Source organism: Camelus dromedarius, chromosome 6 (genome assembly GCF_036321535.1).
Source record: "Camelus dromedarius isolate mCamDro1 chromosome 6, mCamDro1.pat, whole genome shotgun sequence".
NCBI lineage: Eukaryota > Metazoa > Chordata > Mammalia > Artiodactyla > Camelidae > Camelus > Camelus dromedarius.
The window spans coordinates 64,590,116-64,614,141 of record NC_087441.1 but is presented as its reverse complement, the minus strand read 5'-3'; the positions used below and the strand labels follow the sequence as shown (position 1 = coordinate 64,614,141).

General features: G+C 33.8%; 1 protein-coding gene across 2 annotated transcripts in view; it reads right to left on the bottom strand.

Annotated features, from left to right (window-relative positions):
* Nucleotides 1-24,026, bottom strand: part of IBTK (inhibitor of Bruton tyrosine kinase) — a 79,744-nt gene that overhangs the window by 26,474 nt on the left and 29,244 nt on the right. For both annotated transcript variants that reach the window (XM_010981292.3, XM_010981293.3), the window contains exons 12-21: nt 23,178-23,777; nt 22,006-22,092; nt 21,086-21,168; nt 20,965-21,002; nt 20,445-20,541; nt 15,693-15,794; nt 13,099-13,216; nt 10,561-10,621; nt 3,971-4,092; nt 2,225-2,337 (exon numbers count right to left, since the gene is read on the bottom strand). In XM_010981292.3, coding sequence (XP_010979594.1) covers nt 2,225-2,337; nt 3,971-4,092; nt 10,561-10,621; nt 13,099-13,216; nt 15,693-15,794; nt 20,445-20,541; nt 20,965-21,002; nt 21,086-21,168; nt 22,006-22,092; nt 23,178-23,777 — 1,421 coding nt within the window. The remainder of the gene's footprint in view (nt 1-2,224; nt 2,338-3,970; nt 4,093-10,560; nt 10,622-13,098; nt 13,217-15,692; nt 15,795-20,444; nt 20,542-20,964; nt 21,003-21,085; nt 21,169-22,005; nt 22,093-23,177; nt 23,778-24,026) is intronic.

Here is a 24,026-nt window from a genome sequence, read left to right as displayed (position 1 = left end):
AACCAGCAGACTGACCCAGCAGCAGAGGCCTTGCTGAAGCCAACTGTGGCCTGTTTGAGAGTTTTCCTTCTGCAAAATACCTACAGACAGAGAGCTATTTTCAATTAGCTTATCACCTAAAGCATGAGTTGTTATGAAACGTGTAAACCATTTCTTCTCTTAGGCAAGCTAAATACTTATCTCCCTGCTACACCTGGTCCAAGTTCTTTAGCAGATCAACTATTTCAAGTAATAACAGAGTAAAAAAACTTTTGCTTTGGTTCATGCATTTATTTTCATATTTAAAATGTAGTATAGTCTAAATGAAGTGGCAAAATAAACTCATTATATGAACTGTAACTAAAAGTTGTACAATTGATTTGAAAATAAATAAAACATATCATCTCGAATAAATTCAGTAAGTTTTGTTTTTTAAAGTAAATCACCTTGACAAGACACATGCCTTTTTTTGTTGTTATTGTTAAAACAGTTTGGAAATAACATCAAATATTTTTCCCCCACAATCTTTTAAATATTTTTAAGAGTAGCAAATTTTTATAAAAGAGAATATATTTAATACTGGAATGCAGTCAGTTAGAAATAAACCTAATGAATTAAAAAGATGATTTAAGTAGCCAACAATTATTTTTGATAAAAAACGTTTTCACAGAATGCCTTCTGTCTAACTTTAAGGATCGACACAAACTAAAGATAAGCCTTCACACGACTGTCCTTGATGAAATTTGCTGAATAGGTTTTTTGGGACCCCAATTAAATTTAACCTTTCAATCATTATTTGCTTTGGCCTAGAGAGAGTGGTACAGCAGGAAGAATACAGAATTGGAATCAAGAAAATAAATTATATTTCTGTCTGTTACTACCTCAAATCACTTAACTTTTGAGCTTGTTTCCTCAAATTTAAAGGAAGGAGCATAAATCAGTTCATTACTGTATTTTCCAGCTCTGAAATGCTAAGACTCTAAAACATGCGCTAACAATAACATCATTAAAAGCAAACCAAATATCCACTTTTTCTATAAATCTTTTAGGTATCTGAAAAATCACCGGTTTCACGACTGCCTGTCCATTTATTAATCCTTCCATCAACCCACCTATGCCTCCTTCTAAGGATTAGAGGTAATTCATGTAACACAGAGAACATAAAATTACAGAATTTTAAACTTTAAAAGGTCCTAAAATAGGAATCAGGGGATACAGATGTAAAACAACTATTCTTGATATTATTTATTCCTTTCAGATTTATTGAACATGTCAAGTACCTCATTTGTAGTATCTTGTTAAACATAAAAATATGTTTTTCTTTGCAATGAATAATAGCTATTTTTTTTTCACAGGGACAATGTGCACTTGTTTTTTTCAAAGTTGCTTGTATAAGGCTGACTGACTATGAACATCCTGCTGATAGAAACTGCACCAATTTGTGTTTTATTGTTAAAGATATTACTAGTTCTGAAAGCCACACTGTAGTCTCATTATTTTTTTGTCACACTTCAATTTTTGTCTAAAGAAACTTATTAAAATTTAGGTAGTTTCAATCTGGATCTAATCAGAGATATCTAGAATGTGGGGGAATCTACAGTATCACTGGCCTAATGATAATGGTACTGCGGTTGTATAGAAGAATATCCTTATTTTTAGAAGATTCATATTAGCAAGGGGGGGGGTCATGTCTTCAGCTTAGTTGCAAGTGGCTCAGGAAAAAGTAAAAAGTGCACGTGTAGAATGTTTGGGGGATGAGAGAAGACAGCATGCAATACAAAGCCTGCAAGGAAAAGCAAATGTGGTAAGAGGTTAGAAATCTGGATAAAGGGTATAAAGGTATTCGGGGTATTTTTCTTTCACCTTTTTAGTAACTTGAAGATTTTCAAAATAAAAAATTAGAAAAAAATTTTAGAAAAACTACATAACCTTACTTTCAAACAGGCTCACATAATGCCTGATCCAAAACGTGTTGTATTGTACTACTGGATGGCACCTCCTTATGCACATCCCACTTGGCATCTCACCTGGATCACTGATACTTGTGTGTGTGTGTAAACTGAACCCACATGATAACAGTATCCCTGCCATGTTTTGCCTACCTCTAGCCCTCTATGTCACTAGACAGAGTGGTCTTTCTAAAAACATAAATCTTATCCAGTCACATATGTTAAATGAATTAGATAAGGAATAGATATTTGAAAGTTTAGATCAGAAAATATACCCTAAAACACTTTCCACTCACCTGTAGATGGTGGACTCTGAATAATATCTGAAAGGTTATAACCTCCAGAACTATCTGATCGCTTACGTGGCTTCTTTTTTGCTTTTGTTTTTGTCTTCTTGAACATACTTTCCCTAGGAAAAGAGCAAACAAAAAGTCATTTAAAAAAAAATAAGTTAGAGATGAAACAGCAGAAGAACGATGCCTTTTGAGCAACAGAATCTAGCATGCTGGTCAAACAGAGAACACAACAACATGGAAGGATATGCACGCTCTGGGACCATTTACCTATGTGGTGTGGAGCAAATCACTCAATTTCACTGAACCTCAGTGTGATACTATCACTTGTTCTAACTCTAGCATTTCTGTAAGTCAGAAACAAGTTGGTATATATGAAAATATTTTGAAAAGTAAAATACTGGACACATTCACACACAATCTATTATAAACTATGATCTTGAACTAGAAATATTTGATGATAATTTTTAAAGTATTTCAAGGGCTGCATAATTCCCTGAATTAAGTTTTACTGATTCAGGAAAGGGAAAATAAAATTATCTAAGAACTACAATTGCCTTGTTTCACATCTCATTATATAACTCATCCACAGTTACACAGGGTCAGCTGTGGATACTATTATTTTGTAAAGGTTAATAGATTTATGTCAATGTTAATTTTATTATAACTTTTAATATAATAATATGCCATACGTCTAAGTCAGATATCTATAAACTTCAACTATCCCAAATGGCTAATACCAAACTCTAGAAAAAGAGTTTAAAAAAAAATTGCTGGAACTAAAAAGTGAGCTACACAGCTGATTATTATGCACACACATATATACACACTCACACATATATATAGTAAATGACTTTAACACCCCCTAATTTTATTTTAACAGATCATTTACCAAATAGAAAAAAAGTAATTTTATAACCAGCTGGTAAGCGAGTCTAAAGTGCAGACTGGAAATTCTAAGCAGGACTTGTCGAATGGTCAGCAGAACGATCATGTAGGACCTGGGGTATTTTGTTGGAGGACTCCCAAACGCCAGCCACTGCAGGTACTCTCTCTTGAGCCAGTAGGGCTCTCTTTACAGAGGGATCCAGAGGAGTGGCTGATGCACTCCCCTTGGTTCACCCTCTCCAGAAGGAGACCCTCTAGTCTTTGGCCAAGACGGAAGAGGGGCAATCACTTGGTTGAATGGGCCTCAGGAAGAGACTGATGCTATTTGAAAAAAAATCTCAAAAAATGCTCTTTTCCAAATTCAACTACTTACCCCGGTCCTTATAAACCTAGGGCCTCTAATTCTTAAGCCTTTCCAGAATTCAGTTTTTCTATTTTAAGTCATTACTGCTCAGCTGCCACTTTCCAAGGTCTAAAACTGTTAACATCCGCTGACTGCCATTTACTCTTTTCCTGTTCTCTCTGCTTAAGCACAACATGCCTTTTTTACTTCTTTACTATAATCTCAGCAAGGTTTTAAAACATAGTTAACATGAACGCACTTACTTAACCCAATATACTTAACCGTAAGGCTACATTCCTTTCATATTTATACTTAATTCTGTTATACCTGCAAATATTAATTATATTTACTTCATATTTTATCAAGGCTAAGAATGAACATGAATACCTATTTTTTATGTCAGGTTTCTCACTTTTTCTTTCAGTACCAATATGAAAGTGTCAGTAGTGTAAAGACTGGGGATAGAGGGAGAAGGAAAGGAGAAAAAGAAAAAAACAAAAACAAAAAACAGAGCTTACGAATAATTTTGTTCCAAGTTTATTTCTTCTTTCAAAAAGACATCACCATCTTCTACATCCAAATAGCTAATATCTGGTCCATCTTGATATGGTGTAATGACTCTTCTATCCATTGCTGGAATCTATAGGGAAAAAGATGCCACTTTTTAAATACAAAATTTGCAGAGGAATGACATCAGCACCATGGTGGACTGAAAAGCTACCTGTATCTTTCCCCTTTAATACAACCATCATCCACTGCTAAACAAAGGTGCCTCTGCCCAACCCACTCAGACACCAGAGACTTCCACACATTTGTACAGCTAAAGATGGCTGGACTAGAGCACACAGAGTAGGTGGAACTGAGGGAACAGTGGAGTCGCCTGCAATTCTGGGCCTCTAACCATGGCAGCTGAGCCCACAGCTTCAGAGAACCCAGTAGCAGCAGGTGAGGTGGTGCACACAGACCTGGCATCCTGAACAGAGCAGCGCTCATAACCACAAATAATTGGGTAGCAGTGGCAGTGTGCCCTGGAACCCAGCCCATGCCCCTGCCCACTATCCACAGTGAGAGTCCCCCAGCACAGTGGCAGAGCCCATTAACCTTACAACACTGGACACAGCAGAGGTACCTGTGCAACCTTGACTCTCCCCCCACCCCCATTATCCTCCTCCCTTCACACTGCAGAGTTTGTAACTCAAGGAATCCAGGACACTGGGGAAGAACCCACTATCCCAGTGATGACAGCAGCTGTGGGAAAAGAAAGGCAGTAAGAACCCTAGAGGCACAAGAAGCAATAAAGAAGGCACAGAGGCACTCCTCTTACCGAGACGATGGAGCCTTGAAAGTACCAACTCTCAAATATAACTAAAGACAGCTCAGGTAAGAGAAACCAAAACTTTGTGTTGTAATGCCACCTACTGGAAAGCAAAAGAAGTCTCTAACTTCTAACCTGTCATTAACTTCAAGTGCCCCTGCAGGGGAACAATTCATTGAGCACCACAAAGAAGCAGTTAACACTATACTACAAAAAGAAAATAACAATTCTCCAGACACCAAAATCATGACTACTGCTATCGCACTGATCAAGAATTCAACACAGCTGTCATGAAGGAACTCAGTGAGCTACAAGAAAAGTCAGAATGGCAGTTTAATGAGCCCAGGAATAAAATTAATGAACAGAAGGAATATTTTACCAAAGAGACTGAAACTCTAAAAAAGAACCAAACAAATGCTGGAGCTGAAGAATTCAATAAGAGAGATTAAGAATGCATTAGAAAAGCAATGGCAATAAAGCAGACCATGTGGGAGACAGAATTAGCAAGCTCAAAGGTAAAAAAATCTTAAATTGATACAAGTAGAAAAGAGAAGTAAGATACCAAAAAATTGAGGAAATTCTACAAGAGCTATCTGTTTTAGGAAGGACAACACTGGGATAATGAGTATCCCAGAAGGAGGAAAGAGAGAGAAGGGAGCAGAGTTGTTTTTTAAACAAATAATAACAGAACTTCCCAAACCTGGGGAAGGAACTGGATATGCAAGTCCATGAAATTAAGAAAACACCTATTACCTCAATGCAAAATGACCTTCTCCAAGACATTATATTAAAACTGTCAAGTCAATGATAAAGAAAGAGTTTTAAAGGCAGCCAGGGAAAAAAGGATGATAGCCTACAAAGGAAACTTCATTAGGCTATCAGCAGATGTCTCAGCAGAAACCCCAAAGGCCAGGAGGGAGTGAAACGACATTCTCAAAATGCTAAAAGATAAAAAGTGTCACACAAGAATACTCTATGCAGAGAAGTTATCATTCAAATATGAAGGAGAAATAAAGGCTTTTCTAGACAAACAAAAAAACTAGATCTGCCAACAAGACATGTTCAAAGGAGCTCTCCTAATAGTAACAGAGGCAAAAGTACACACAACTTTGAGCAAGATGATAAAACAGAATCAGAAAATTGCAATTCTTTATCAGGTTTTTAAAACACTTTATTATAGCATAAAGGTTAAAGACAGAAAAAAAGTAAGCCGAAAAATAACTACAGCTATTTCTGTTTGGTAACAAACTCACAACATTAAAAGGGATAATTTGAGAAAAACATAAAACGGGATGAGGAAAATTTCTATAGGTAAATGAAGATAACATAGTATCAGCCAAAAAAAGACTATTTTATCTATGAGACATTTTGTACAAAGCTCAGGGCAATGACCAAACTTCAAGTTATAGAACAGAGAAACAAAACATAAAAAAAGAGGAAACTGAGAAAAATAAATAAAACGACCAAACCAAAATGACAGACAAAAGCACAAGGAAAAAGAAACAATGGAATATCGAGCAACCAAAAAACAAAATGTGGAATTTCAGAACTAAGTCCTCATCTATCAATAATCACCCTAAATGTAAATGTACTGAATTCACCAATCAAAAGACACAGTAGCTGGGTGCATGAAATAACAAGACCCAACTATAAGCTGTCTCCAGGAGACTCCTCTCAGCTTTAAGACAAACAAAGGCTCAAAGTGAAGGGATGGAAGATGATACTCCAAGCAAATGGCAGCAAAAGAAAGCAGCTGCAGTCATACTTATACCAGACAAAATAGACTTCAAGCCAAAAACTTAACAAGAGACAAAAATGGTCAGTATATAATAATAAAGAGGACAATTCATCAAATAGACATAAAAGTGATGAATGTATGTATACCTAACTTAAGAGCACTAAAATATATAAAACAATTATTAACAGAACCAAAGAGAGAAATTGATAGCAACACAATAGTTGGGGACATTTAACACCCCACTTACATCAACGAATAGATCATCCAGACAGAAAGTCAACAATGAAACAGTGGCCTTAACTGAAATGACAGGCCAGATATATCTGATAGATTTGAAAAGAACATTTCATCCAAATGCAGCAGAATACACATTCTTTTCAAGCACACATGGAATTTTCTCAAGAATAGATCATATGTCAGGACACAAAACAAGTCTCAACAGATTTAAGACTGAAATCCTATCAAACATCTTTTATGATTACAATGATATGAAACCAAGAAGAACAACACTGGAAAAACCATAAATATGTAAAGAATGAACAACATGCTGCACAACTATTGAGTCAATGAAGAAATCAAATGAGAAATTAAAAAATCACCTTAAAACAAATGAAAATGAAAATATGACATACCAAAATCTACGGTATACAGCAAAAGTGGTACTAAGACTTTGTAGCAATAAAGGCCTACCTCAAGAAACAGGAAAAACTTACACCTAAAGAACTAGAAAAAAGAACAAAGCCCAAAGTTAGTAGAAAGAAGGAAATGTAAAGATCAGGGAAGACATAAATGAAATAGAGAAGACAATAGAAAAGATAAATGAAACCCAGAGTCAGTTCTTTGAAGATAAGCAAAATTGATGAATCATTAGCTGGACTCACTAACAAAAAAAGGAGAAGGCCTGATAAATAAAATAAAAAATTAAAGAGAAAAAAATAACAGATACCACAGAAATATAAAGGATTATTAAGAGAATACACAAATTGGAAAACCTAGAACAAATGGACAAATTCTTAGAATCATACAACCTTTCCAAGACTGACTCATGAAGAAATAGAAAATTTGAATAGACCAATCACTAGCACAGAGACTGAAACAGTAATCAAAAAGCCTTTAAAAAATAAGTCCAGGACCAGACAGCTTCAGAGGTGATTTCTAGCAAACAAAGACCTAATACCTATCCTCAAACCTCCAAAAAATGAAGAGGAGAGAATGCCTTCTAACTCATTTTACAAGGCCAATATCATCCTGATACCAAAACCAGACAAAGACAACACAAAAAAAGAAAATCACAGGCCAACTGATGAACATAGATGCAAAAATCCTCAACAAAATATTAGCAAACCAAATTCAACAATACTTCAAAAGGACCATAAAATGATCAAGTGGGATTTATACCAGGGATTTAAGGATGGTTCAACATCCACAAATCAATCAATATGATACACCATATTAACAAAATTAAGGATAAAAATCATATAATCATATCAACAGATACAGAAAAAGCATTTAACAAGATTAAACACCCATTTATGATACAAGTCTCCAGAAAGTGGGTTACAGAATGGATGTATCTCAACATGATGAAATCTGTATGTGATAAACCCATAGCTAACATACTCAATGATGAAAAATTGAAGGCTGTACCTCTAAGATCAGGAATTAAGACAAGATGCTCATTCTCACCACTCTTATTCAATATAGTATCAGAAGTGCTAGCCAGAGCAATTAGACTAGAAAAAAAATAAATAAAAGGCATCCAAATTAGAAAGGAAGAAGTAAAACTGTCACTATTTCCAGATGACTTATATATAGAAAACCCTGAAGACTCAACCAGAAAACTATTAGAAATAATAAACAGTAAAGTTGCAGGATACAAACTCAACACACACACACATATTTCTATATGCTAACAATAAGCAATCACCAACAGAAATTAAGGAAACAATCATATTTACAATGGCAACAAAAATAAAATACCTATGAATAAAATTCAAGGACGTGAAAGACCTTTACACTGAAAACTAAGACATTGTTTAAAGAAACTGAAGAAGACACAAATAAATGGAAAGGTATTCCGTGCTCATGGACTGGAAGAATAAATTATAAAAATGTCCATATTACCTAAAGCAGTCTAATTCAATGCAATCCCTATCAAAATCCCAAGCACATGTTTCACAGAAATAGAACAAAAAGATCTAAAATATATATGGAACCACCAAACACCACTAATAGTCAAAGTAATCCTGAGAAAAAAAGAACAAAGCTGGAGGCATCACACTCCCTGGTTTCAAACTATATTACAAAGCCATAGTAATCAAAACAGCATTGGCAGAAAAACAGATGCAAAGATATCTGAACAGAACTGAAAGCCCAGAAATAAACACTTGCAAATATGGACAATTAGTTTATACAAAGAACCAAAGAACATATAATGGAGAAAGGACAATCTCTTCAACAAATGATGCTGGGAAAACTGAACAGCCACATGCAAAAAAATGAAAGTAGACCACTAATTCACAGCTATACACAAAAATCAACTCATTCAAAGTGGATTAAAGACTTGAATATAAGACCTGAAACCATAAAACTCCTAGAAGAAAACACAGGAAATACGCTCTTTGGTATCAGTCTTAGCAATATCTTTCTCGATATGTCTCCTCAGGTAAGGAAAACAAAAGCAAAAATAAACAAATAGAATTACATCAAACTAAAAAGCTTTTGCACAGCAAAGGAAACCATCAATAAAATGAAAAGACAACCTACCAAATGGGAGAAGATATTTGCAAATGATATATCTGAAAATAATTTATACAACTCAGTAAACAATAAAAACACCTGATTAAAAAAATGGGCAAAGGAGTTGAATATGTATTTTTCTAAAGAACACATACGGATGGGCCAGTAGGCACATGGAAAGATGTTCAGCAACACTTATTAGGGAAATGCAAATCAAAACCACAATGAGATATCACCTCACACCTATCAGAATGGCTATCATCAAAAAGACAAGAAATAACATGTGTTAGCAAGGATGTAAAGAAAAGGGAACCTATACACTGTTGGTGAGAATGTAAATGGGTGCAGTCCCTACAGAAGACAGTATAAAGATTTCTCAAAAAATTAATAACAGACTAGCATATGATACTCAGCTATAACATTTCTGGGTATTTATACAAAGAATATAAGAAACACTTATTTAAAAAGATATATGCCATCCCCATGTTCACTATAGCATTATTTATAATAGCCAAGATATGGAAACAACCTAAGTGCCCATCAATGGATGAATGGATAAAGATGTAACACACACACACACACACACACACACACACACACACACACACACACACAGAGGAATACTATTCAGCCATGAAAAAAGATGAAATCATGCTATTTCCAACAACAGAGATGGACCTTGAAGGTATTATGCTAAGCAAAATAAGTCAAGAGGAAGAAAGACAAATACTATATGAGTTCACTCATAGATGGCATATAAAACACTAATAAACAAACAAAATAAATGAACAAACCAAAACCAAAACCAAACAAAAAACCCAAACACATAGATACAGAGAACAGAGGGAGAAGGGGAAGGGGAAAAGTGACAGGGGGTATAAGGAATCAACTATGGTGACAGATGGAAGTTAAACTTTTGGTGGTGAGAAAGCTGTAGGGTATATAGAAGTAGAAATATGTTGTACACATGAAACATATAATGCTATAAATCAGTGCTAACTCAATAAAAATAAATAATAAAATTTTTAAAAATCCATGTTTCTGCACCATCCTGATCTTTGGTAAATAATAACAAAAGACTCCAAAGCTTTCAATAACTTTCATTTATAAAGCAATTAAAATAGATATTATTTTATTATTAAATATCTTTAATTTTGATTATTATATTTATCTGTGGAATCTGTAGAGAAATTCAATATCCTCAGTTTTAAAAAATCCTAACGTATCAGAATTCATTAGGAAATTATTCCTTTGAGAAGTCTGACCAAATAAACTGCTTCAGTTGATATTATCACTGAAAACAACATAAACCTTACCATTTTTCGGTAATACACAGAAAGATCCTTCAAAACACCATCACTTAAAACATCAAGGGACCTAAGAGTAAGATATAAAATTCTATCTTAAGACTCAAGTAATTTAATACCTGTCGAGTTTTCCAAATGTAAAGAGACATTTTATATTGTTGAGTAAGTAAGTTTTTTTTTTTAAAGCATTAATATGCCAGTTGCAGCAAATTCTTCTTGGAAGTGTGTGTTGTTATATATTTCATACACATTAGACAACATCTTGAATAAAACTCAAAACAACTCTTATAAATAAGTGATAAAACCTTTACAGAAAGAATACTATATTGATAGAACGATGGCCTATCAGGTACCTGAATTCCATTTAGAATTATCACTGCTCCCAATTACCTGCATGACCTTGAGCAACTCACTGTATCTCTCTAGGCTTTAGTACCTTCACGTGTAAAATGATGTTAGGACTAGTTCAACTGCATTCAAAGCAGATTTTAAGGAACTCTCAGGTTCTAGAGAGGTACTTTGAGGCATCAGTAAAAATTTAAATCAAAGTTTACATTATAAAATATATTTCAAACCATTTTTACAACTCATACAAAACAAGCATATTCAAACCTGTACTATACAGGTTTTTTTTTTTTAACATTTTAAAGATAATTAAGCTGTGATGTTATGTCAGTTTTGATGCCTTCCTTTCTTAGTATCTCTGTGCATATTTATTTACACTTCTAGCAAACACATATTTGATTAGAAATGGTTATACTTACACAAATCTTTGTTTTAATGGAAGTTATGCATGAATACTTACATAGTTATTCACCAAAGCACCTGTGACACCCTTAAATATTAATAGTTCAGCTGACACTCCTGTCACAACATAATAACTGAACAACAGCAGTGTGACACATCATTTTCCAGTATCATATTTTAGATTGATTTGGTGCTTGTTTTACATTTGCGTTGATTCTTATCTAACAAATTGAGTAAGTTTAATTCGACAATGTAAGGTAAAAAAAATTGCTATGGTCAGAATTACTAATATAATGTCAGCAAAAAAATTAAATTTACTCTGAAACCCTAGCTAGGTCCGGACACTAAAATACCAGAGGCATTTTGAAATGATATTGTCTAATATCCTTTAACATTAATTTGCATTTGAAAGGCATTTTTCACAAAATAACAAAGTATTAAACTGTCAAAGGAATTTCCTCTAAACTGAACCTTTAAGTGGCAAATTATTAAGAATCTATGATTCACCTTTTAAAAATAGTAGAAAGCTTTTCTTTCAATCATGTTTTGCAATTAGTTTCATTAAACATCATCCTGACTTTGAAAGGTGAGTTATCAAAAAATTATTAAGATTTCTAATTCATTAAATGGATCAAGATTTTGATTATTTGGAAAAAAAGGTTCATGGGTTTTTTCATCCTCATATGAAGATATAATAGAATCTACTTCATAATATTTTCATGAAAATTAACTGAATCTATATAACACTTTTAGAATTCTGTCTGGCACAGTATTATGATTATTACTATTATTATGTAACTATTATATTACTATTATTTGTTATTACTATTAATAACTACTATTATGGCAGTAAGTGTGGGCTATTATTACAATTAAAACAAAATACAGAAGTACACTGGATATTGACTTTAAAAATGCAACTGACACCAAGACTGTAATCTGAAATTTCTGTTAACCAAAACAGACTCATTTTCCCGTCACTGACTTAAGTGAGTAAATATAATACAATTTTGACCTTATGCTAAAAAATAAATCTGTAAATTTATTTCATTAAAAAATTCTACTGCTAAAATAGATGAAAACAATGGAATGAAATTTCCAACATTTCTCTAATTCTAAAATGTTTATGACTCCTAAATCATTATCATTTACCAAATTATTTCCATCCAGGTAAACAATACAAAATATTGGCTTATAAAACAGGATATATATATTTAGCTAACTTTTTCACTTAAAATGTGTCATTTTTCATACACAATATTTCATTACTCATTGATTTCTATGTTAAGGCTTCAAGAGGCATATGAGCTTGTAATAAGACCAGACCAACTAAATTTTTAAGGCCATCTGCTACAGCCGAAGTTTGACCAAAGAATCAATATGTAGTACAGGAAATATCTTAAGAGTGAATGAATATAAAGCGAAAATAGAAATCAACCAGTAACAAATTATATGCAATTAAGTGCTGGCTTAGTTTCCAAATGCCACGGTAACAATTACAAAATTACAAAACAAGCAAAGAGGTATGAATACATATAAAAAATATACTTGTGATAATACTGTCCCACAACTTTTCAGTGTAAGCTCCACTGAGGGCAAAGATGTCTATTTGTTCACCACGGTATCTTAGCAATTGCTGGTATATATTAGGCATCCAAATACTTATGGAATCATTAAATCCCCTTACATTTTCACTTTTTTTCTATAAAGCTGGAATTTATCATTATTCACTTTTAAAGTACTAACATATCTAATATGTAAATAAGTGGTTTTGAAACAGTCTGTATGCACTCAACTTACCTTGCTTCAAGTAAAGCTGCCATATTCAGTCCTATAAACTGTAAACAAGACAGTTTCAATTGTTCAGCATTATACATTGCTGCAAATTCCAGTAGCATAGCAGCATTCTTAAGGGTGACTACAAAGAAAAAAAGATTTGCAAAATGAGATGAAAGGCATGTTACTACAGCAAATTAAACATACTTATTTCTCAAGCTGTCAGGTTTGAACACTTAGAAGAAGGAAAACTGAAAAGTAGTTTCTTGCCAAAAATAGCTTATACTAGGGCAAATGTAGAACTCATTTTCCATTCCAATATGTCAAAGTAATTTTAAATAATTCGCCCTGAGAGAAATGAACACATATAAAATTTTAAGCAAAAGAAAATACAGAAGGTGCATTACAATGTCATCTAAAAGCAAACACCTAAGAACCAACAATCTTCCAGCTAACCTTTTTGGAATATTTTTAACTTTCACTGATAAACAACATTCCTTTTCATTTATATAGTACAGAATAAACATTCTCTCTTCCATAAAACTAAAAAGATATTCTTAAGACTAAGAGAAACTGGTGGGGAGGGTATAGCTCAAAGGGGTGGAGCATGTGCTTAGTATGCACAAGGTCCTGGGTTCAATCCCCAGGACCTCCTGTAAAAGAAAAGTAAATAAATGACCCAATTATATCCCCACCCCACCCCCACCAAAAAAAAATAATTTTCAAAAGACTAAGAGAAACTGATGAAATTCTATAAAATATGTTTATGTTGAGTAATACATCAGACTTTACCTGGGTATGTTACATATATAAACACATACACATACTATATATTTAGAAAACAAGTACAACTAAATCTTACCATATTGCTTTTCATACCAGTACAGAATATGGAATACTGTACAGAAGATGCTAGATTTTGTTACTTTATGTAACTTTATATATGAAATGTGTTTTGCTGGAGACAGTCCCAGAATACTCTACTTACTGAGCATATAATTTTGGCTTCCAAAACCTCTCTGTTCTTTTCCTTATTTATTCTGAGTCCCAGCCAACCGAGGAACACAACTGTTTTCTATACCTCTATTTCTTTTTTCCTTTCCCCTTGTAACTCATTCAAAAGTTGTAACTGCAGACAATAATGATCTCTGTCTCACTCTTGACTAACATGAAGTTTCAACTAATGATACACTCAGTCTCCCATTTCACAGAAATAAAAATGGATCATATAAAAATTTGAGAGTTGTGCAGTGGGGAACAAGAATTGCCCAATTATCAGAGATGCAAATTCTGCTGAACCCTTCTCTTGTGAGGTTCTAGGAAAGATCAAGGAATTCATTAATAGAGGCAACAGTGTAGCAGGAGCCAAGAAAGACTATCCAGGGGATGCCAAGAAAGTCAACCGAACAACTGAAAATATTAGTATTTTATACCTATTGCATGTTGTGTCCTTTATTTTAATGTACGGCTGGCCTCCATACCCGAGTTTAACGGCAGCATGTACAGAGGGCCAGCTATATTCACTGTACCACACCATTTTATATACGGGACTTGAGCATCCACGGATTTTGATATCCATAGAAGCTCCTGAAACCAATACCCCTCTGGACACTGTGGGACAGTATTTCCCTTTTCTGAATGGCTTAAAAGATCAGAGTCATTGTTCTCTTTTTGATAACCAAGGAGTAGATACTCCATTCAAGAAAAGTGAGTAAATAAGACAACTAGAGCAAAGACAAACTACTAGCAACTATAAATTCGAAACACTTGACAGGAAAACCTTTCACACTTGCTGAAGTGGCAATGAAAGAGACCAAAGATTAGAAAGCCAAGAAACCTTTATATCAGGCTAAGGAAATCTAACCTTTATCTTAAATATTAAAATTATAGAAGACATAAGTACTTCCTATAGAAAGAGTAAAGAAAGAGAAGTTAGAAGAGAGAAATGGGACTTAAAAGACTACGATGCCACCACACAGAAGGGATGGATAACAGTGATCTCCACTAGCACACGGACAGTGAGAATAAAAAGGTGAGGGAAACGCAATCAACGTAGGATGAATCAGTTTTGACAGCTGCAATTTGAGTTTAAGGAACAAAATAACAAAAGATAACTTTGGGCTTCAAAACTGAGTGTTAGGATGACAGCCATGTAATTAACTGAAATAATAAACAAAGAAAGAAAGAAAGAGTTTAGAGAAAAGAAATGTGTTTTGATCAAATATATTAATGGAGTGGTTACACAAAAGTTCCAGCAAACAGCAGGAAATGGGTAGCTAAACACAGACTTACAGCCCAGGACAAGGGTAAAACATTTCTGCCTTCAAACTCTCATCTTTCAAATTCCAAAATAAATTTCATGCCATCTTTATTAGTCAAGGTTTTATGGCATTTCCAAAAAAATTAATGTATTTCAATTCTAAGATATACATGTTTTCATATATTAACACCTCTGAAATTTGGATGTAAATTATAAATAATGACACAAAATAGTTTAAATGTCTGTTTCATGATACAAAAACATGCACTTTACCAAAAGGCATCATAAAGTCAATAAAATACAGTGAATCCTGGATCAACCTGAAAACACATTAAGATTCTAATTTACAAACACTCACGTTTTTCACTTAATGCTACTTCACAGATCTCTTTTAATCGCGTTATGAGAAGCTGATCAGCCACCACAAGAACACTACAAACAAAATCCACATTTTGAGATTCTAAAAAAAAAATAAAAACAAAAAGGAAAACAAATGTCACTCTTTACTATTATTTTGTAAACATTACACCTAGGAGAAAAAGTTCAAGTAATTAAGACACTATGAGAGAGAGAACTAGATTATTTTCTAAATGTTGAAATGGCAAATATGACAAACAGTAATAGTAACATCAAAATACTTCCATCTTCTAGGTAGAGAGCAGAAAAAAAACAACACCCAAATGCCCTGGGACCATAAAATGTACAACTTGAGTTGATCTTTTTCAGTCTAAAGGGCCACTGAAATGCTTGACTTATTTAAAAATCTCTCACGTTGTTAGACAAACATTTCTCAGATTAAGAGGGGAAAGTCAAATCTCATCATCAAAGGTAATACACAGGTACATGTTAAATAGTTACATATATGTTAAGAACATACATATACATACAGAGGAGAGGGGAAGGAAGAAGAAAGGGAAACGTGATAATGCTCTTAGGCTTCCTTGTTTAAAATAAAACTGGTCATCTGAGAGTACTTTTTTTTAAACTACAGTAATTCTTTAATTTAAAACAAACTTGGTCCAGTGTACTATTAACGACCTTAAGCAATGCCCTTGAGTTACTACAAGAAAAATAAGATAAATAGGAAAAAAACCCCAATACCACTACCATGTGAAGAAAAGAAAAAAAAAATGGTTAAAAAGGGAAAATGAAGTAGAAAAGCCAATTTTTAAAAAATGAGGGAGAGGTGAAGTCATTATAAATGGCAGGCTAACGACTACTTCCAAAATTCTTCTCCTCTACAAAAACAATGAGATTACAAAAATTATCAAAAATCAACTCTTGTAGAATTCTAGAAATTAGCCAATGACTTGCAATAATTTAGGGAACACTGAATCCAAAAAAAATGGCTGAATCTTGGTAAGAGAGTGAGCTTTGGGACTCTGTAGTTTCTGCTATGTAGATCCTCCTCTCCTCTCCCCCACAACAGTCTTGAAAACCATCAGTCCTGCAGTCACAGTGGAAATGAGCAGCAACAGAGGAGACGACAGAACAGCTGGGGAGCGACATTATCAAATAACTGTCATTATTTGACCTGTCTGACAGTTTCCTGGAAATCCCAGGTTTATTTGACCAAACTAAAAGCTTGACCAGTGTGAACAGCCTCAGTAAAGGTCATTTATTAAAAACAATTAGCAGCAACTGTTTAACATTCAAGCTACCTGAGACAATGACAAGGGACAGAGCCAAAAAGCAGCAGATCAAAAACACTTAAAAAAAAAAAAAAAAGCTAGGGAAAAAGATGTCATGACTGAACTGAAAGTGTCCCCTGAAAATTCACATGTTGAAGCTGTAATTCCCAGTGTGGCTGTTTTTGGAAATGGGGCCTCTAAGGAAGTGATTAAGGCTAGGTGCAGTCATAAGGGTAAGGCCCTGATCTGACAGGATTAGTGTCCTAAGAAGAGACATCAGGGATCTATCTTCCCCTACCAACCCCCTTCACATGGGTTCACCCTCTCACTTACTTTCTCTCTTTCTCCAAATACACCCACACACAAGTACTGAGGAAAGGCCATGTGAAGATGTAACACGGCAGCCCTGTACAAGCCAGGAAGGGAATCCTCACCAGAAATCAACCTTGTCAGACTTTGATCTGACACTTCCAGCCTCCAGAACTGTGAATGATAAATTTCTGCTTAAGCCACCCAGCCTATATGATTTGTTATGGCAGTCTGCGCTAATACTAATATCCATAGGGGATTTTGAAAAATTTTAACATATTCCTGTGAACCTAGAAGGCCACACAAATGTGAAGGGCTGTGCAAATGCCCAGGAAAATACTTAAGAAATCCCAAAACTCTTACCTCTGGCTGAACTTGAGAATCTGCAAAAGCAGGAAATAAAAGCTAGGGCAGAGTTGTACACTGTGTACACTGCCTGCCTAAGAACTGAAGCCATGCCACAACACAAAGAGCCTCCAGGCAAATGCTGAGAGTTTTACTAGTTTAGGCCTGTAAGAAAAATTCTAATTATTAGCTGACCACTAAGCTGATCAAACAGAGATCTCAGTGGGCACATATCCACAAAGAATATCAATTTTGCAGAACTAGTTCCAAAGAGTCACTAAATGAACAGCAAAAACAAACTCTAGGGAAGGAGGAGAACCTGATTTCAACAGTTGCTACATTATGTCATTTAAATATGTCCAGTTTCCAACACAAAAATTATGAAAGATGAAAAGAGATGCAAGTATGGCGTATATACAGAAAAAAAGCAGCTAAGGGAAACTGTCCCTGAGAATGCCAAGATGCTGAACTATTAAAACAAAGAGTTAAAATCAACTATTTTAAATATATCTGAAGAACTGAAGGAAATCACATCTGAAAATCTAAAAGTACAACAATAATGTCTCACAAAATTAAGAATATCAATAAAGATAAAAATGATACGTCAATGGAGATTATCTAATCTGAGGAAGAAAAAGAATGAATAAAAATAAACTGAGTGTAACAGACCTGTGGAACTTTATCTAGCGTACCAAGATACATATAGGAGTCCCAGAAAGAAAAAGGAAAGAACATAAAGAATATTTGAAGAAATAATGGCAAAGGGGGAGAGAAGTAAAAGTGTAAAGGTATTTCACACAAAGTTGTGAATAACAGTCCAGAGATGGAATCAACCCAACCATCTACCAACAGATGAATGGATAGAGAAGATGTGTATGTATATACATACATACACACAATGGAATATTTACTCAGCCATAGAAAAGAATGAAATTATGCCATTTGTAACAATGGACCTAGAGGATATTATGCTTAGTGAAATAAGTCAGAGAGAGACAAGTACTCTGTTATTACTTATATGTAGAATCGTGGAATCTAAAAAAAATAACACAAATGAATGTATGTAACAATACAGAAACAGACCCATAGACACAGAGACAAAGTAGTGGTTACCAGTGGGGAGTAGGAAGGGAGAGGGGCAAGACAGGGTTATAAGATTAAGAGACACAAACGACTATGTATAAAATAAATAAGCAACAAGGATATATTATACAGCACAGAGAAACAGAGCCATTATTTTCTAACTTTAAATGGAATATAATCAAAAAAATGTTGAATCATTATGGTGTATACTGGAAATCAATATAATATTGTAAATCAACTATACTTCATTAGAAAAAGTTGTGATTAGTTTAAAATAGACTGTTAATATTATATTACATGTAAATCTTATAGTAACCACAAAGCAAAAACCTACAGTAGATACACAAAAGGTAAAGAGAAAGGACCCAAGGGTGTCAAGAATACAAAATGGAGAAAGGACAGTCTTCTCTTCAATAAAGGACATCAGAAAAAATGAATATCCACATGCAAGAGAATGAAATTTGACCCTCATTTTACACCATCCACAAAAGTCAACTCAAAGTACATTAAAGACTTGAATGTAAGACCTGAAACCATAAAACTCCCAGGAGAAAAAAGGGGAAAAGCTGCTAGACACTGGTACTGGCAATGATTTTTTAGATGTAACACCATAATCACATGTAACAAAAGCAAAATAAACAAGTGATATTATATGAAACTAAAAACCTCAGCAAAGGAAACAGTTAACAAAATGAAAAGGCAACTTTGAAATCAGAGAAAATATTTGCAAACCATATCTGATAAAAGATTAATATCCAAAGTACATAAGTAACTTCCTACAAATTCAATGGCAAACAAACAAACAAAAACTCAATTAAAAAGTGGGCAAAAGACCTTAACAGACATTTGTTCAAAGAAGACATACAAATGGCCAAAAGGTAAATGAAAAGGAATCAATGTCATTATTTGTCAGAGAACTGCAAATCAAAACCACAATGAGATGTCTTCTTAGATCTAACATCTTACAAGTGCTGATTAAGATGTGGCAAAAAGGCAAACTTGTGCCCTGTCGATGGCAGTATAACTGGTACAGCAACTATGCAAAACTGTACGGCGGCTGCTTCAAAAATTAAAAATAATAAAACTACCATATGATACAGCAATTCCACTACTGATTATTCAGCCAAAGGAATTGAAATCAGGACCTGAAGACATACCTGCATTCCCATGTTCACTGCAGCAATATTCACAATAGTTAAAATATAGAAACAGCCTAAATGTTGCCCATTAACAGAGGAATAAAGAAATTGTGTTATACACATACCATGGAACACAGAAGTACACCACTCCTATGACTAAAGACACCTGGTAAATAAAACACGGTGTGTTGCCTGACAAAGAATATAAATGCAAAGTACACCATTCAGGTTCAATTATTAATTTCTTTTACTTCAGATATGTTAGCACAAGGGAAAAAATATGCAAGAAAGAACTTCTGTAGACTATTTGTCAAAACTATACTCCCTAATGTCAATTCTTCATCTCAACCATAGAAGTAGCTAGGTATGAAAATATTACATCTAATCTCAACCATTATTAGTAATTCTTAGAGAGTTCATTTTCACATAAGTAATGAAAATTTTCTTTTTCATTCCTTTACTATTAGTAATCATCTCTATTGCTTATTCTAAATTTAAACCTGTTTATAACATATTTCAATTAGAGACGAAATTAAGATTCATGATTTTAATCATTTTCAATTTTATCTTAAATATCTAAAATGTCCTAACTCTTATTAATACCTTTTACCACCACAGCTTCATCAGTATAGAGGTAGTCCAAAATAACTTTCAGTATGTCAGAATGTATTGGCATTTCCAGAGCAGCACAACTGGAAGCCTAAATAAAATAAAGTAAAAGAATTAACTTTAAACTACAAAATACTACTACAATCCGAGGTCACTGGTATGATAAACAACAGAAATCACAAACGTAACATTTATAAAACACAAAATTAAAATGAGATACATTTAATTTTAAAATGGCTTGCAACATGAAAAAGAATCAAGAAAAACTGAGAAAAAAAGAAACAGACTGGTATTCAAAATACAAGTCCAAATAATAATAGGGGAGTTTATTTAAGTAGCTTTTGGCAACAATTTTCATTTCTAAATGTTCCTATCTTCTAGCAGGCTTAAGCATAAATAAAGTTCAATACAAAAGAAAAACTGAGTTAAAATAGTTTTGAATTTCTTTAGTATGCAATTTCCCAAAAATATGAAGTGTTATTACCAGCCTACATGGTTTCTACTTAAATCCTACCTCAATCCACGAGCTACTCAGCATACTATGAAAATATTCTGAAAGAAAAAAAAAATTCATTAAGAATAGTAAAATGATACTAAAACAAATAAATCTGCAACTAACTAAAACGTGTACCTACCAAGTCTAGCACAAAGAACGCACTTATGACAAGGGAATTCCTTTCCATCCACTGATTTCATGGTCACATCACATAGAAACGAACTTAAAAAAAATAAAATTTAAGTGAAGCAAGAGCACTTTCTTCACATATTTAGCAAATAAGAGAATTCATTATAGGATCTGAAGCTTAACTTTTGATTTTCTCCTAATTAAAAGTGGCAGAGAATCAACAACATGAAGACATACATAAAAAAGTACTTCATCTCCTTTCACATTAGGAAAGACAGTAATGTCTTAAAATAAAGATACTATTTGAAAGGGAAACTATGAATAGAGATAAATACTCAGCAGTCTTTCTTCTGACTTTCCTTTTTCATCACAAGACAGGTGTTAATAATATGCCTAGTAAGCAACATCACAGTCAAAGGGCTTCAGTTTACTTATTTGTACAACCTATTCTGTGCTAAGTACTGTCCAGGCACCTTTACAGTTTTTTCTCCCAAACTTTTCACCTACAAAGTACAAATACCTAAAAACAAAAATTTAGTAATTAATATATTTAGAATAGTATGTTTACTATGGAAAAAAATTTATACTAAAGGAAATACCGTTCTGATGAAGAGGCATAATTATTTTGTTTTGGCTTACATCATTACCTACTTTTTAAAAAACATAAAATTTGGCCAAGAAAAAATATTAAAAATTCCTTTCATTAGAAAGTAATCAGAAAAAAATGAATTGTATCAATGTATTATTGAGCAGTTAATATTCTATTTGCCTTAAGAGCTCTCCAACATCTTCAGAAATGAGTAAGGCTAGTAAAATTAAGAGGCTATCCACCTACACATTTTGCTTCATATGTAAGTAAGGAGAGCTCTGTTTCCACACTTAGGTCCCAAAATCTAGATATGAAAAGTTTATCTTCATTTCCAAACTTACCATTTTTTCTGACTTAGCTTTTGTTTATTACCAGTTTTCTTGACAATTACATTAATTTCTTCATTTTCAAATCTGACTCCATCTAACCTATCAAGAATAGACAAACATTAACAACTGGTGGATATATTCCCCTACGAAAACAAACAACAAATTAGCTCACATATGAACATGATTATGTACTTTGTATCACTTAGAAAAGTATCTTAACCCCAATTCTGTGATAAAGAAATATCATACATTCTTTAATGTTCTTGAATATTCAAAATTATTAAATATTAACATCATTACTGACAAAAAAATAAATGAAAGCTATGGCACAAAGCCCTTTGTTGTTTTTAAACAGAAAACGATGTACACTCCCCTCCTCTGCTCCTGCCCCACAACTAAGGCTATACTGCCACGGGCAACATAAATACCTTAAAGATGGGGAGAATTACCAAAAAATCTGGTTTATAATATGACAAATACTGTGTTAGGCACTTTACACATGCTATATGACCTAACTACACCAACAATATTAGGTCAGTATTATGCCTCCCTTTTTATATAGAGAAACAGAGGTTCAAAGAAATAAGAAACTTGCCTGAGCTCATCACAGTAGAGCTATGAGGCATATACAGGTCTTTCTAACTCCAAAGACAGTACACTTCCCAGAATACTACACCGCCTGCCTCTCCAGATCCATTATACAAATACCACTGAGAGTTCAAACCCACTAACAGCCTTCCCATCCTTTAATGTTTTAATCCAGGGAATCCCAGAGAGATAGCTTTACAGAAAATACAGAAACAGGTCTACGAAAAGAAAGAAGGGGGACGGTATAGTTCAAGTGGTAGAGTGCATGCTTAGAATGCATGAGGTCCTGGGTTCAATCCTCAATACCTCCATTTAAAAAAATAATGATAATTACATAAACATAAACCAAATTACTACCCCCCCCAAAGAGGAGGCGGGGGGTGGGCAAGGGGAGGGAGAAGGGAAGGAAGAGGTAGAGAGTGGGGAAGGAAGGGGGAGAGAGCAGCGGAGAAAGGAAGATAGAAGGGGGAGTGGGGGAGGAGAAGAAGAAGCAGGAGCAGCAGCAGCAAAGCAAAGCAAAGCAGAAGAAAAACAAATAGAGAATTTTTAAAAGGCGAACAGAATGAGGTACATGAACAGATATTAAGGAGTCATACCTACTATTCAAATTACTGAAACCAAATTTCCTTGCAACATTTTGCAACATTCTTACAGGGTCATCTTCCCCAACATTTTTCACTTTTTTGGAAGATCTGGATTTGCTTTTCTGTTTTTCACTAATTGTATGAGCTTGATTATTTTTGTAAACTTCAAATGCTGTCTTCTGATTATCTTCGTGGGAATTCATTTCATTCAAATGAGAATTTGGAGTGCCCTGATATTCTTCTGTTTTTTTGTTTAAATTTATTCTTGGTTTGAAGCCATGAGTTAAAAAGTCACAAGTATCTGTGTATATAAATTGTAAAAGGTATTCAAACAAGTCAGGGTGAACCTTCTCTATCACAAAGAGATGGCACCCTGCAGAATCTTCATCTTTCCGGTAAACATCTGTAAAGTCTAAAGTAGTACCATCTGAAAGAAACAATTTCTGGAAAAATTCAGAACGCACTGCCAAAATATATTTATGTGCAGGGAAGATTCTATTGCCAACTTGAAATGTCACATCATGGATGTTATCCATTTCATCTGTTTCCCTCAGCAGTTTGCCAAACTCTTCAAAAAAGGAGGATGAGGACACAGCTGGAATTTCATAAAGGCTAGAAATAAAACAAAAATTACTTTTACTTTCAAGAAAACAAAAATAACCCAAAAGTATCCCTAGCCAATTCTCCTTTTAAAGTGTAATTTCTTTTTTATTTATTAAGCTTAGAAAATTTTAAATTTGGTACTTCCAAAAACCTAAGACTATTACAGTCTTAGATACTGTTATCACTCTTTAAATTTTTTCTATTCCTTTATGTATTTTTTTTCCCTAAACTAAAATGACAATTAAGTTTTCCTCTGAA